The sequence below is a fragment of the Stegostoma tigrinum genome, chromosome 32, assembly GCF_030684315.1.
Source record: "Stegostoma tigrinum isolate sSteTig4 chromosome 32, sSteTig4.hap1, whole genome shotgun sequence".
Classification (NCBI taxonomy): domain Eukaryota; kingdom Metazoa; phylum Chordata; class Chondrichthyes; order Orectolobiformes; family Stegostomatidae; genus Stegostoma; species Stegostoma tigrinum.
Genome location: NC_081385.1, coordinates 6,193,407 through 6,210,137, shown reverse-complemented (window position 1 = coordinate 6,210,137; position 16,731 = coordinate 6,193,407). Strand labels below are relative to the sequence as shown.

Here is a 16,731-nt window from a genome sequence, read left to right as displayed (position 1 = left end):
AATATTAATGAGCCATTCATAAGTACAGAAAATGCTTGGACCTTTAAAATTACAACCCTATACGGGTTGTGTCTGTAAGCATGATTTGAATATTCAGATATTCATAAATTGGGGACCTCATATGCATTTATGGGGATTGTTTTGGCTCAGTTGGCTGGATAGCTGGTTTGTGATGTGGAGTGATTCATACAGTTTGGGGTTCAATTCCCACACCAGCTAAGGTTACCATGAAGTCCTCTCCTTCTCATTCTCTCCTCTTACCTAAAATGTGCTGCCCCTCAGGTTAAATTACCACCAGTTGCCTGTCTGTAACTGAAGAGCAGCTCTATGGTCTGGTAAAACTATGAAGACTTTACCTTTGTTTTATATAAAGCACAGGGTCCTTAATGTCCTGTAACCACTTTCTCAACTTGTCCTGATGCCTTCAATGGTTCAGACACACATATGGCCCAAGACACCCTATTTCCGCATATTTTCCTTTACATTTGGTCTCCTCCTTATTCCTACTCAATTTATAGTTGCACACTTCCCTGTCGTGTGTTTGTCAGTCTGTTCTACCAGCCTATGTATATCCTCTTGCAGTCCATCACTGTCTTCCTCACATTTCACAATACTTCCAAGTTCTGTGTCATTTACAAATTCTCATAATGCCCTACACACCTCACTCCCCATCATTAATATAGATCATGAGAAGCTGTGTGCATGAGCTGGCATTTGGGGAGCTCACGGTAAACTGAAAACAACCATTCACCTCTACTCTCTATTTCCTGCCCATCAGAATGACAGAATTGTTACAGTTCAAAAGGATGCCATTCAGCCCATTGTGTCAATACTGTTCTATTATCTAGTGCTAATTTCCTGCCTTTTCTCCATATCCTGAACACCATTTCTATCTAATTTATCCAATACCCTCTTGAATGACTTAATTGAACCTACTTCCACCATTCCACTCAACCAACTTTGCATCCGTTCTGTTGTTGTCCCTGTTTTTAAATTAGGTTTCAGCTTTAAAATCATAGAATCCCTACAGTATGGAAACAGGCCATTTGGCCCAACAAGTCCACACTGACCCTCTGAAGAGCATTCCACCTCGACCCATTCCCCTAACCCTGTACTTCCCATGTCTAACTCACCTAACCTAAACATGCCTGGGCACTATGGGCAATTTAGCATAGCCAATCCACCTCGCCTGCACATTTTTAAACTTTGCTGAGAAGCCTGCTATTTAGTACTTTGAATATCTATAAACATCACATCTATTGCACTATCTTTATCATCCCTCTCAATTACCACATGAAAACCTCTCAACATGTTAACCCAACATAATTAATTCCCCTCACAAATCCATGCTGACCTTCTTTAATTAATATGCACACTTCCAACTTATGGTTACTTTTGTCCTGAGTTACTAGTATCATTTTTGTAAGCTTCCCTACCACTGAGGTTAAAGTGAAGGGGGTGCTGGACAAATATACACTTGTGTAGTGCACCCTCTCTACGTCAAGTTTGACGGAAACACAAATCTCAGTTTTTTTAACCTTTTTTGTTCAGTGCATTGTATCACTTGCATAAAAACATTGACAATAATGCAAAATGAATAATCCCAAGCGGAACAGATCACGAGCTCCATCCCATATTCAGAAAATGACTAAAATACTTATCTTTGCCATTCTGAAAACAATAGTAACTTGTGAAGTGGGATGTAAGTAATGAAAGTATCAATTAATTTAAACTCAACAACCTGTGTACTTTCAATAAAAAGTCAAGCAAGAGAGGATTTTGTGTTGGGGCCCTCTTGTGGTGCAGTGGTAATGCCTGTCCTCCTGAGCCAGGAGGTTCAAATTTAGGTCCCAATAGCTCAAATGATGTGTCACAGCATCTCTGAACAGACTGATTAGAAAAATAGATTAAGTTTTTAAAATTGGGTATGAGACTAACATTTTATTTGAAAAGGGGCTTTGTGGTGCAGCAGCAGTGTCCCTACCCCTGGGCCAGGTGATCTGGGTTCAAGTCTGAATGTAGTTCATAGTGTATCTAAGCAGGTTGGTTCAAATAATAACAGCCAACACAAGAATTTCATGTGACTGCTATGTTGACATTTTTAAATGCAACCTGTTATGACACGCCTCTGGAAGAATCAGGACTTAAACCTAGGTCTTTTGACACAGAAGTAGGGACACTGTCACTGCACCATAAGATCTTAATTGGTGATACCTTTGCTCCTGGATGGTCCTAAACTACCAGCACTTTAGTTTACAGGCAAACACACTGACCAACTGCATCACAGAGACTGGGATCAACTGCTAATAGTCACCTCAGTTACATCAAATCCTCATCACTTGAAGGAAATAGAGGAAAGGACTTCTCACAGTTAACAAAAAAACATGGATACCACTCCTATGTAACTCGCCTGGGTACTGCGAAGTAAAAGATGAAGTCTGGACTGACATTGTGAGCACTGGGTCCACAGCAGACGATGTAGAATGAGTCTGTTACCTCATTGGTGCAACATAGGGAGGTGATGGCCTGGCGGTATTAATAGCAGACTCTTTATCCAGCGACCCAGGTTTGAATCCCACCATGGCAGATGGTGAAGTTTGAATTCAATTATTTTTTAGAAAATCTGGAATTAAGATTTTGATGATGACCATGACATCATTGTTGGGGGAAAAAAAGCTCATGTAGCTCACTAATGTCCTTTAGTGAAAGAAACTGCTGGTCTCGTGTACATGTGACTGCACTCCCTCAAACAATATAGTTGACTCTTTTCAAATTGAATGTCTACATGAATACGTTGACTGTCGGCTGAGAGTCCTGCTCAAACAGCCACAACAACTAGCATTTATGTTGAATGTTTAATCTGTCAAAGGAGCCTCACAGTAGCATTGCCAGACAAGATTTAAGAGCAAGGTGCATGATGAGATATTAGGACAAGTGACTTAAAGCTTGGCCAATGAGATTAGTTTTCAGGAACACATTAAAGGAGAAAAGAGAAGCAGAAAAGTTTAGGAAAGGAATTCTGGAATTAAGGCCCTGGTTAGCTGAAGGTATAGTCACATTTCGTACAAAAAAAAGGGGAATGTGCAAGAGGCGAGGACCAGAGAAGTATATGAAGGGTTGTGAGCCTGGAGGCGATCACAGAGATAGGGAGGTATTATAACCAGGTAAAGATGGTTTTTTTGACCCATTTAGCCAGTCACAACTAATGTTTTTATTTCTTTACATCATGCAGTTACATCACACCTCAATCAAAATCCAGAGTTAGTCAAAATTAAGGACCCAATTATTGGGATTTATTGTGTGAAGGAATGATTCATTTAGCACCTACTAAATGTGCGAAACAACCACAACATCAAACAAAGACACAAACACGGTATAAGTTGTTTTAAAAGGGGAAAGATCTAATAGGTGGCAAGTAAAGAATATGCAGCTTTAAAAGTTCTTAAAGAATCCTGGAATTTTTATAGTTGAGCCAGATATCACAGCTGTTTAGAAGATGTCTTGTATCTTCATCAGTATTAAAATTTGTGGAATCTTGAATTCTTGATGAATGGAGGTTTCTTTGTTTTGTTTCATCACTGGTGCTAGCTTTCGAAATGAGGAGACGGCAATGGGGGTGGAGAAACTCATAGAGTCATAGCACAGAAACAAACCCTTCAGTCCGATTTGTCCAAGCCAACCAAGTTTTCCAAACTAAACAAGTCCCATTTGCCAAGATAACAAAGTGTGGAGCTGGATGAACACAGCAGGCCAAGAAGCATCTTAGGAGCATAAAAGCTGATGTTTCAGGCCTAGACCCTTGTTCGCTTTACCAAAATGCAACACCTCGCATTCATACAAATTAAACTCCATCTGTCACTCCTCAACCCATTCATGTTCTTTCTTTCACTTGCCCAAAGCTGTTTCCCAGAAGTGTAGTTCACTTGTGTATTTCCCTGTCAGGCAGCAGGGTGTTTTTTTTCTCAAGCTGGATGATGAGCAGGTGGCTTTTTTGATCACAGCATGTGAAACTTGCAGAGCAGTCAAAACCAGAGATATGGTTTCTTCATGCCTGACTGAGTTTGAATACGTTTTGATAAAATATTAATTTTGGTGCAGTCTCTCTGTCTTCATCCTGCATTGGTTTCAGCTTGGCTCAAACTGGTCAGATGACTACAGCCACCATGCAAAGTCTATGCTGTTGGCGATGTGGAGGATGGTTACCAGACAATAAAGGTGAGGGACAGAACAGATCCTTATGCACCATGAGTTTATAAAAGAGTTGGGAAATTTACCAGTAGTACAAATTTAAAAGATTTGTATCTAAATGCATAAAGCATTCAAAACAAAATTAATGTGTTAATGGCACAGATTGAAACAAACAGTTATGATTTCGTAGCGATTACTGAGACACGGTTACAAGGTCTGGGAATTGAATACACGAGGGTGCACGACATTTCGGAGGGATAGACTGAAAGGAAAAGCGGGTGGTGTAGCTTTGCTGGTGAAGGAAGGGATCAGTGCTGTAATGAGAAATGACATAAGCACGGGAGATCAAAATGTGAAAGTGCACAGTAAGGCAGCATCTGCAGGAAAGGAATAGACAACATTTCAGATATTACAGTCAGGAACATTGACTGCTCCTTTCCTCCAGATGCTGCCTGCCTTGCTGTTTTCCAGCCTCCTGTTTGTCTACCTAGATTCTAGCATCTGTAGATTCTTTTGTCTGTAAGCTGTGGAATCAGTTTGGGTAGAAATAAGAAACAGCAAAGGGGTGAAGTACTCGTTGGGAATAATCTATAGGTTCCCCAAACAGTAGTTCTGCGGAGGGGCACAGTATAAACCAGGAAATATTAGAGGCTTGCAAGAAAGGTATGGCAATAAGCATTGGTGACTTTAACATGCACACAGAGTGAAAGAATTAAATTGGCAAGGGTAGCTGGAGACAGAGTTCATTGAGTGTATTAGAGATTGTTTCTTGGAGCAGTATGTGGTGGAACAGGGAGCAGGCTACTCTGGATTTATTATTGTTTAATGAAGAGGGATTAATTGATGACATCATAGTTAAGGATCCTCTAGGGATTATTCCAACAGGAATTCAAACTTCAGTTTGGAGATGAGAAAGTGCAGTCCCAAAGAGGTGTTCTGGAATTAAACAAAGGAAATTACAGAGGCACGAGAACAGATTTGGCCGAGTAGATTGGGGAGGAAAGCTAAAAGGTAAGATGGCAAATGAGCAGTGGCAGTTATTTAAGGACCTACCCAATTCCTCACAACTAAACTATATCCCAGTGAGGAAGAAAGATGGTAAGGGAGCGAAAAACAATCCATGGCTAAACAAGGAGGTCAAGGGTAATATAAAGTCAAAAACTCAGGGATACCATACTGCAATGGCCAGTGGCAGGCTGGAGGATTTGGGAAACTTCCAAACATAAATAAAGGGATACTAAAAAATTATTAAAAAGAACTATGGTAAATTATAAAAGAAAACTAGTGCAAAATATCAAAAGGATGATAAAAGCTTCTACAGGTATTTAAAAGCAAAGAGAGTTGGTAAGGTGAATGTTGGTCTCTTGGAGGATGAAACTGAAGAGTCAATAGTAGGGAACGCTGAAATCGCAGAGAAACTAAATCAATACTTTACCTCAGTTTTCATGGTGGAGGACAATAGTACCATTCCCACTGGAACAGGCAAGTCAGAGACAATAGAAAGGCTACAACTTAGAACAACCAACATCAATAATGAAAAGGTACTTGGCAAACTGTTAGGATTAGACATTCAGAAAGTCAAAACACTATCCACCAGAATCAGCATGGTTTCATGAAGGGCAAATCGTGTTTGACTAATTTGCTAGAGCTCTTCAAAGATGTAACAAGTGGATAAATGCGATCCTGTCGATGGAATATTTGTGAATTCCGGAAGGCTTTTGGTAAAGTGCTGCACAAAAGGTTAATTCACAAGGTTGGATCACATGGGATTGGGATAATTTATTAGCTTGGAGAGGTGACTGGCTGACGGACAGAAGACAGAGATTTGGGATAAATGGGTTTCTTTTCTGGATGGTATTAAGTAACTAGTGGGGTGCCACGGGGTTTGGTCCTTTGACTCCAGCTATTTACAATCTATATTAATGACTTGGATACAGGGATAGAAGGCTCTCTGGTCAACTTTGCGGACAACACAAAAATAGGCACAACAGTAAATAGCAATGAGGAAATAAGAACCTTACAAATGGATATAGATTGGTTACGAGAGTGGGCCAAAATGTGGCAGATGGAATTTAATGTGGATAAGTGTGAAGTCATGCATTTTGGTCAGAAAAAATGGGAAAATGACTTATTATCTACAGGGAGCTCCAGTGTAGAGTATCCTCATTCCTGAGACATAGAAAACTAGCATGCAGGTACATCTGATAATAAAGAAAGCAAATGGAATGTTGGCTTTTATAGCAAAAGGAATAGAACAGGAACATGAGGAAGTCTTGTTGTAACTATACAAGGCATTGGTGAGACTGCACCTGGAGTGCCCACGCAGAGTTTTTGTTTCCCTATTTGAGGAAAGATGTAGTGGCATCGGAGGCAGGTTCAGAGGAGGTTCTTTAGATTGATCCCAGAGATGAGGGGCTTGTTGTATGAAGAGAGATTGAACAGTTTAGGCCTATAGTGTCTCGAATTTAGATGAATGAGCGGCGATCAAATTGAGGTATTCAAGACGTTGAAAGGTATGGATAACATAGACATGGAGCAGATGCTTCCTCTAGTGGGGCATTCTAAAATGATGAATCATAGTTTAAAGATAAGGGGTAGCAAATTTAAAACAGTTGAGGAGAAACTACTTCTCCCAAAGTGTTGTGAATCTATGGAATTTGCTATCCCAAAGTGCCGCGGATGCTGGGACAGTGAGCAAACTTAAGGAAGAGTTAGACAGATTTTTAATTGGCAATGGGCTGAAGGTTTATGGGGAGAAGGCAGGAAAATGGGGGTGAGGAGCATACCAGCCATGATAGAATGGCGGAGGAGACTTCAATGGGCTGAATGACCTAATTCTGCTTCTAGATCTTATTAACTTATGAACTTGTGTTTATTCCTTTGTAAAATAATTTTCTTTAATGAAGTCTCAGCTTTTAAAATCAGATGATGGAAAGTGAAAATTGACAGTATGTATACTAATTGTGACAGAGATATTTGGAAAGAAAGATGTGTATTGCAAAATCAGAATGTGCCCCATCTTTAACACATTAAGTTACTTTCAATTAAATCAGGTGCTGTTGATTAGGTTTATTTATTTTTTAAGTTAGTATTAACCAAATTACGTAGGGCTGGTTAATTTTACAGGACCAAGCTCTCAGCTATCAGAGCTAGCATTATAATCTCTGAGTTGGCATGTTGTGGGTTCAGTTCCCATGGTGAAACCTATCACATCATCTAAGCTGAAATCCCAGGACGGTATCAAGAGAGTGCTACATTGTCTTTTAGATGTGATGTTAAACAGAGATCATATATGCTCTAGCTGGTGGATTTAAAAGAATGCATTCCACTTACAAGAATAGGAATGCCTCCTGGGCTAGTATTAATCCCCAACCAACATCATAGACAATTGAGCTGATCATTCCTGATGTTTGTGTAACCTCTGACACACTTCATACAGCACAGATAATAGATTGCTTTTCTCAATCTGACCAAATCAGCACCATGGAAAGAGATGAACTGCTGTCACAGGATAGTCTCAGGACATAACACCCATTGAGAATCCTGGAATGTGACATCCCTTTTAAATCATAGTTCAGCCTAGCTATACTTCAAAGCACAAAAGTGAAATTAATTTCCAGCGAGTGACAGGTGCAGCTGCACACTGGCACTGACCTTTATAATCTTACACACAAGCCTGGCAAATCTGTCTTCATATGGCGCCAACACCATCCCTTTTCGACTGGTCCACTCTCAAATATTTCATTAGCATTCATTTCACCTCTTCTCCTATTGATCTGGTTTTCATAGGGCACTGTAATATATGCTCTCACGTCACTCTACACACTATATGACTGCTTGTGGATCATAATGTTTAAAATGGAGCCTCTACACATCAACTAACATTGAATTTCAGCCTGGCTTTGTGACAACGTTCTATTGAGCTGGAAATAGGTTAATTTGCACAACATTTGGCTAGTATGTATTTAGAGCGCTGGAATGTTCATTTATCTTTGGACATGTCTTAATTGGCACCAAATTCCATTCTACTATTACCTCTCTGCCCATTGACCTAAATTATCTCCCAGTCAAGCAATGTCATGATTTTAAAATTCTCATCCTTGCTTTCAAATACCTTCATGGTCACACAGTCTCCCCCGTGTCTGTAATCGTATCTGGCTCCACAACCTCCAAGTTGTCTGCACTCCTCTATGTTTGTCCTAATGAGCTTCACTGATTTTAATTCTTTTTTCCTATTCATTTATGGAATGTGGGTGTTGCTGGCTGGCCAGCATTTCTTGCCCATCCCGAGTTGCCCTTGACAAGGTGGTGGTGAGCTGCCTTCTTGTTCCAACATCGGTGGCCATTCCTTTAATTCTCTCGATTCCAAGCTCTAGACTATCCCCCTACACCTCTAGAACATAGAATGTAGAACAGTGCAGCACAGTACAGGCCCTTCAGCCCTTGATGTTGTGCTGACCTATTATCCTACTCTAAGATCAAACTACCTGCAAGCCCTACATTTTACTATCCTCCATGTCCCTCTCCAAAATTGGCTTAAATCTCCCTAATGTATCTGACTCCACCATCAACACTGGCAGCGCAGTCCATGCACCCACCACTCTGTGTAAAGAACCTACTTTTGACATCTCCCCTATACCTTCCTCCAATCACCTTAAAATTATGCCTCTTCATGATAGTCAATTCCACCCTGGGGAAAAGTCTCTACACTATCTATGCTTCTCATCATCTTGTACACCTCTATCAAGTCACATCTCATTCTTCTTCGTTCCAATGAGAAAAGCCCTAGCTCCCTCATCTTTCCTCATGAGACCTGCCCTTCTGGCAGCATCCTGGTAAATCTCCTCTGCACCCTCTCTAAAGCTTCCTCATCCTGCCTATGATGAGGCAACCAGAACTGAACACAATTTTCCAAGTGCGGTCTAACCAGCATTTTATAGAGCTGCAGCATAATCTCGAGGCTCTTAAATTTAATCTCCCTGCCAAAGAAAGGCAACATGCCATATTCCTTCTTAACAACCCACATGATTGGCATTGCAAAATAGCCAACTGAGCTAACTGAGCCCAAGTTAGGTATTAAGTTGGCTATTTTGCAATGCCAATCATGTGGATTCAGATCCTGCAGCAGCTGAGGTTGAAGGACTTCCCTCCTCAACTTTTTGCCTGAGGTAAGAGGGTCCTTCAGTTAAACCATCACCAGTCAGCACTCTCTAATGACAGAACAGGGCTATGGTGAATTCATCTTTAAACACCTTGACCAAGTCTTTGCTCATCTGAGCCAATATCTTCTTATATGACTTAGAAACAATATAAAACGAAGTATAACACTGTGAAGTCAAGGGAAGTTTTATTTTTAATAAAATGGCTGTTGTTGCTAACTCCAGCATCAGTGTGCCATCAGATTGATGTATTGAGGTCAGGTATTACAGAGGTGGTGTAGTATTCTATCGCTAAGACTGCTGTGCGATTCAATAAGATCATGGCTGATCTTGGAAATGGCTGGGATGTCTCTGGGAAGGGGAGGCAGGTTGCAGACTGGAGATGACAGTACAGGGGAATTAGTGGTAGAGCTGAGAAGGAGGTCGAAGGAAGTGGAGAGGAGGCTCAGGGTGTGACTGAGAAAGGGTGGTCTTCTCAAAAAGATATCTCTGCTCCCCAAAGAAAATAGAAATGAGTATTTTTTAAAGGTTCACTCATGGTGTTTACTCTCACCTGGTATCCCACCCCACCCAGTCAGAAGGAGGTTTAACTCAATGAGACACCCATCACTGCTCCCCTAGCTCAGCGCTCTGACTAATGTTGTGGCCATCACCCCTGCTGAGTTGTTTATTTGAAGGAGGGCCCAGTCTCTACACTGTGGTTTTGTTTCCCTAAGATATAGGAGCAGATGTAGGCCATTCAGCCCATTGAGTTGGTCTGTCATTAAATCATGGCTGATATGTTTCTCAGTCCCATTCTCCTGCTTCCTCCCCATATCCCTTGATTCCCTTCATCATCAACAGCCTACCTATCTCTGTCTTAAAGTTACTTGGGCTCCAGAGCCCCCTGAAGCAATGAGTTCCACAGTCACCCTGAAGAACAGGTTAACAATTGGGATGCAAAGCTTGGACTGAATTTTCAAGAGGGAATGTCAAGTGACAATCACAACAAATACGCACACAGCACCTTTAACCTGAAATGTGTCAAGATACTTGACATAAGCATTGTTGAAGTACATCTGACTGAGCCAGTCAAAGAGTGCAGGTGACCAAAATATTGGTTTTAGAAGTATCTCAAAGGAGAAAATTGATGTCCAGAGGCAGAGGGGTTTAGGGAGGGAGTGCCAAACCTTGGGGCCTGGGTGACAGAATGTACCCACACCAGTTGTGGAGTGACTGTCATTGGGAATGTGCTGGAGGCCAGAACTGGAGGAGTGCAGATAGGAGGGCATCCTGTGGGGGAGGTTAGGAGAGACAGGGAGGCGAGAAGCCAGGAAGGGGATTGGACAAAGTAGGTGCAGATGCCTACTTTGACTGCACCCCACCGCCAGTTTGGTGCCCAGACGATGGGGATGGGATTGGGTGAAGCTGTAGCACCAGTGATTGAAACTGACTGGGCTTGTGTGCCAAATGGAGGCTGTGGAATCTGAACCCAATAGGAACCTGGTTCCTTCCAAGGCAGCAGAGAAGCTGGAAGGTGCGCAGCTGTATCCCAGCTCCCTACCTTGTGGCATGTTCCCGGAATTGACAAGCTGAGCTACCGGAACTGTTCATTTAATAGAGCTTTCTATTTTAGCGGCGAGTTCAGGGAGTCGCTGGAGGGTGTAATGTGATCCCATCAAAGTCAGAATGGTCCAAGAATGAGCATTCCCAAGGTGTCCTGAAACCTATTGATCACTGCAATAGTATTCCAAATCAACCTGCAAAACCTTCAGTTTCTCTGAACACCTTCAATCTTAAAGTTAAACAGTCAGGAGACCAAGTTCAGAAAGTTGTTAAACTTTGATAAATAATTGGGGGGGAAGAACGATTTTCAATGGTCTGGGACCATCAACGTTTCCAAAGTTATTGATGGTAAGGTTTATTTCGGTAATAAATCGCCGTGTCTTTGCAGACTGGTGTTTTGCTTGGTCCCTCTTGGGTGATGACGAAAGCAGTTTTGTGACTGCAATGCAGAATTTGCAGTGAACGGAATGATAAGGGATTTCTCGCTGCTGTCCCGGCTCCAGGAGCAGGTTTACGCAGTGTATATGTAGGAGTGTGTGTGTGTGTGTGTGTGTGGAGACAGAACAAGTGGGAGGTTACCGTACACCAAACACAGACGCAGTTCCTCCCCTTTCTCTCTCTCTGTCTGTCTGAGACCCAGTCCCTGGGAAGCGCAGATCCTCACTGAACGTCCACACAGTGAATGAGAACTGTTGTTTCCGCACCCCGTCTCTCTGTCTTTCTCTCTGTAGTTAACAACAGACCTTTCAAAGCAGCGCTCCCCCACTGCCTCCTGCCCCTTCAGTTCCTCAACATCCCGCGATTCTCAGCCGCAGGTATTGATTGAACTCTTCTAGAATGAGGGCTCAGAAAGTGCCCTTGGACTTCGGTGGAGTGGAAGCAAGGAGAACCTCCCCTTGTAGACTTTTAGCGGCCATTCTAATCGGTAAGAACAGGGACCTCAAGCTAGTCAGAATTGCGGTGACTGTGAACTTTTTAAAACATGATTTACTAATCAGTGAGTGCATTTCATTGATTCCTCTCCATCCGCAGAGAACAGGCTTCGCATAAATATTAATATTGCGGGCTTTCTTTCTATTGCTTGCTGTTTTTTTTTCCTTTCATATAAGTGGTTTTCTCGCTTCCCCCATTTCTAACAGATTGTGGGTTTGCTCCCTGGTCTGGTTATTGATCGAAAGGACGATCTGGACTGATTGGTGCAAACAAATGCATATGTTGTTGTAAGTTTTATTGAACTGAAATGCAGATGACTGCTGTGCTGATAGGGATTGGATCTGAGAGCTGGCTGCTCGCTGGGAGCTGTGAGTGAAGTGCTAATATATGTTTACTTGGAGTTGAGTAACTCCCTCCAGACTCAGAGGCCGTCCTGCACCAACTCCGAAAATAACCCGATATCCGCATTTCCCTGATCACACGCTGCTGTTCCGACCCTATCTCCCTAAGCTCTGATCGCCAACAGCGACCGGGCAAATACTCCTGGCATTACAGATGTTGTTTTTGGGTTTCTGGGGCCATTGGGAGTCTTAAATCCAAAAACTGTGACTCAGATCGAGATTCAAATTGAAACATTACTCCCGGCTTCAGAATTGAGACTGGAATTTTGACCATTGTAACCCCTCGGCATGATCCAGTTGGGTAAACATTCAGATAAGAGGATAATTTTTTTAAAAATTCCTGTCAAGATTTAGATTAAGAAGTTCACACCTCAATTGTCTGGGTGTTCTTGTGCATGAATCCCCAAAAAAAATTGGTTCGCAGGTGCACCAGATAATTAAGAAGGCAGTTGGAATATTGTCCTTCATGGTAGAGGGATGTGGAGTTGAAAAAACAGGGATGTTACGTTGCATTTGTATAGGGTGCTGGTGAGGCCACACTGAGAGTACTGTGTCCAGTTTTGGTCTCCTTATTTGAGAAAGGATATACTGGCACTGCAGGGGGTGCAGAGGAGGTTCACTCCATTGATATGAGAGTTGAGAGGTTTGGCCTACAGGGAGAGAATGGGGAGACTGATACTAAACTTATTTGAATTTAGAAGAATGAGGGAGGTAGAAACATATAAAATTATGAAGGGAAGAGATAAGACAGCAGGTGGGAGGTCATTTCCACTAGCAGGTGAAACTAGGACTAGGGGACACAGCCTCAAAATAAGGGGGAGCAGAGTTAAGACTGAGTTAAGGAGGAACTTCTTCACCCAAAGGATTGTGAATCTGTGGAATTCCTTGACGATGAAGAAATTGAGGCTTCCTCACTGAATGTTTTTAAGGCAAGGATAGTTAGATTTTTGAACAGTAAAGGAATTAAGGGTTATGGTGTGTCAGTGGGTAAGTGGAGCTGAGTCTCAAAAAGATCAACCATGAACTTATTAAATGACAGGGCAGGCTCGAAGGGCCGGATGGCCTACTCATGCTCCTAGTTCTTATGTTCTTATGTAATTCTTTATCAGTTTGTAGCTACTGTTCATGCATCTAGTGGCATTTTGGATATAACTCCCTTTCCATCAAATGATGAGGAAGGATGTAAAAACTATTTTTTTGTGACATTTGCCTTGAAAATGGAAGAGAGTGTCAGGGCTAATGTGCCAAATGGAACAACTTTACATAATGTCCAGTTTCTTATCGTCTCGCTATGACCCATTAGTGGGATCAAGTCAAGCTAAGGGCATGGGCTGGTGAACAGGACAACCAAATGATGGATAAAGTTTAACAGAAAAGTGTGAAGTAACTCATTTTAGTATGAAAAATGCAGAGAGGCAATATAAACCAAAGAGATACTACTAAAAGGGCTACAGGAATAGAGATACCTTGATGTATATATACATAACTCATTGACAGTGGCAGAAAATTGGGAACATTGGCTGGACCTCGACTCAAATATTGCATCCTGTTCTGGGTGCCACACTGTAGGATGAATGTGAAGGTATGGGACACGGTGCAGAAAAGATTCACAAGAAGGGTTTCAGATATGAAGAACTTCAGCTTTGTTGGTTTATTGGAGAAGTTGGGTCTGTTTTCCTTGGAGCTGAGGAGGAGGAAAGGAGATTTTATAGAGACACCCTGAATCATGACAATTCCAGTCAGAGAAGATGGAGAAAAACTGTTCCCATCAGTGAAATTGTCAAGAACCAAAGGGCTCAGATTTAAGGTAATTGGTAACAGGATCAATGGAGACTTGAGGAGAAATGTTTTTTACACAATGAGTAGTTAGAGTATGGAATTTGTGGCCTGAGTGTGCAATAGAGGCAGTTTCAATTGAGACTTTCAAGAGGGCATTAGATTTTTACCTATGGGCAGGGATATAGGGAGAAGGGGAGGATTAAATTGCTCCTTGAGAGGGCCAGCGCAGATGGATCCCAATGGCTTCTTTTCATTGTGTAACCATTCTGTGAATAGGTTCTTTGTATAGCACACCATTTTTTGAGGGGTCGTGACTAATTTGTCATGACAGGCTTTTCAGATACCCAAGACTTGAAGGTCTAGAGTAGATGAGGAGTGTTCAATCTGAACTGTGGTTGTGAATTACCCTTTGTCCTAGTGGCCCACTTCTTGAAATTCAGAAAACTCAGTCTGATTAATACTTAAACTGCTTATTTGTTGGTTATACGATTCCCAACCCTGCCATGGCTTGTCCACTTCTCCACTTCTTCAAATCTGACCTGTGCAGCACCCAGTTTTTATCGCCTCACAGTTGATGGTAGTACTTTTGCAGTATGGATCCGATGCACTGAAAGCTCATCCCTGACCTTCTGCATTTATCTAACTTTCCTCAAGGTGCACCTTACAGCCCAGCTCTTTAACCATTTCCTCGTGGCTCAGTGTCAAACTTCGGCTGATTATTGTAGTGTGTCAGATCATTTGGTTACCTTAGAAGGGCTGTATTAAGTTCCAGTTTAATCTGTTTGAATTTTGTGAGACTTGAGGTTTGGAGAATGTTATTGCTGCACTTAACGATGAATCTTAAACTATTAGAATCCATTAGAATCAGCAAGAAAAATAGGGATGTGAACTTGCTATCCTGACATTTAATGTTTCAAGGTTATGTGAGCACGTACTGATAAAATACTTGGACAGAACTGCAATACAGTGGTAATGTCTCTGATATTCCGCTATCCATATGAAGGTAAGGCCAGAGGTCCTACTGTGAGCCATTTCCCGAACTCTGCATAAACATGTCCAGTGATAGCAGTGAGTCTTTAGTGATTTTAGCTATCAGAAAAAAAATTGAGAGAAGCTTGGGAAGGGAAAAAATATTTGCAGGGCCTGTGGGAAAAGGATAGAATCATAGAATTTTACAGTAGAGAAGCAAACCATTTGTCTCTTTGTGTCTGTACCAGCTCCAAAAGAGTTACCAAGCTAGTTCCACTCTCCAGACCTCTAAATTCATTATTGTTAAATATATACTCTGCTTTGTTTTAAAGCCTTGCATGGAATCCATGTCCACCTCTTTCCCAGGCAGTGCATTCCAAAATCCTAACAACTCTCTGAGTAAAGAAGTTTCTCCTCAACTTACTGTTAGCTTTCTTGCTGGCGATCTTGAAATTGTGGCACCCAGTTACTGACATAGCAGTTTGTGGAAACACAATGTCCTTCTTTATGTCAAAATTAGTCATGCTTTTGAACACTTCAATGAAGTTACCCCTTCATCTTCTCTGCTCCAAGGAGAATAATCCCAATTTCTCTAATCTTTCCTTATATCCTTCATTCCTAGTAAATCTCCTTTGAACTCTCTCTGGGGCTTTAACATCCTTCCTTACATAAGAACTAAACACACCACTGCAAATGTGGTCTGACCAATGATTTGTCGAGGTCTGGATTGGGTTGTGGGGGTAATAGCGCTGTGAATGAGCATGATGGTTTGAATGGCCCCGTCTTTGTAAGGCTGTATGATGTGCTAGTGGAAGGGGAAAGGGCTGGGGTGGGTGGAAGTCACACCCAACAGTTCATGTGAATGTTGTTTCAGCAGAAGTCACTGGACACTGATCAGGAACAGAGATCTGCTTTAGATTTTGTTTTTGTCCCTATTTAGTCTGGGACACTGAGGCTAATTTGAGCATCCAGCTGAGATTAAATAACAGTGTAGAGTAGGCAGGCATTGCATCTGGTGCTCTGGGGGTCTGTGTGACTTATTCTCTCCTGATAATGGTGCATCCATCCAGTGATCGAACCTTGGTAATGTCCCTTTAAGAGTGTTTAATAGAATATTAAATCGTGTTGAGGCAATGCAGAGAAAGTGCCAGCATAGGAAGCCAGGTAGGAAAAGCAAGACATGTCGCTGTCTGGGCACAGGTTTGACGAGGTGGTGCAGCTCAAAGGTTCGATATTATTTTGATATGAATGATTAGGGTTTTTTGGACATCGACTCCTTCAAAATATGCTTTTGAACAATTCCAACTGCAAAGGAGAAAACCTTAACTATCAGTGCAGCTATGGCTGGATCCCATTCAACTCTGACCTGAATTGATATGATGGGAGCATTGAATTGCGGCTTTAACTGAGCAAGGTGTGTAGTGGAGCAGTTTCAGTTGGTAGATTTTCTGGAACACGTTTGAATAATGGTGTTTTCTTATGATTGATAGAAAGAACAGCTCACTCCATACACGCACTACCCTCTGTGTGAAGAAGTTACCCCTCCGGTCCTTTTTATTTCTTTCCCCTCTCGCCCTAAATCTAATCCTCAAGTGTTGGACTCCCTGACACTTGGAAAAAAATGTTTGGCTATTCACCCCCTCCATGCCCCTCATGATTTTATAAACCTTTGTAAGATCACCCCTCAGCCTCCGATGCTCCAGGGAAAATAGCCCCAGCCTATTCTGCCTCTCCCTGTAGATCAAACGCTCCAACCC

The 16,731-nt window shown here is 41.9% G+C and overlaps 1 protein-coding gene across 1 annotated transcript in view; it reads left to right on the top strand.

Annotated features, from left to right (window-relative positions):
* The first annotated feature begins 11,517 nt into the window (after positions 1 to 11,517).
* LOC125466996 (sodium channel subunit beta-4-like) overlaps positions 11,518 to 16,731 on the top strand; it is a 29,015-nt gene continuing 23,801 nt past the window's right edge. Inside the window, exon 1 of the mRNA XM_048562276.2 lies at positions 11,518 to 11,817. Coding sequence (XP_048418233.1) covers positions 11,730 to 11,817 — 88 coding nt within the window. The 5' untranslated portion in view covers positions 11,518 to 11,729. The remainder of the gene's footprint in view (positions 11,818 to 16,731) is intronic.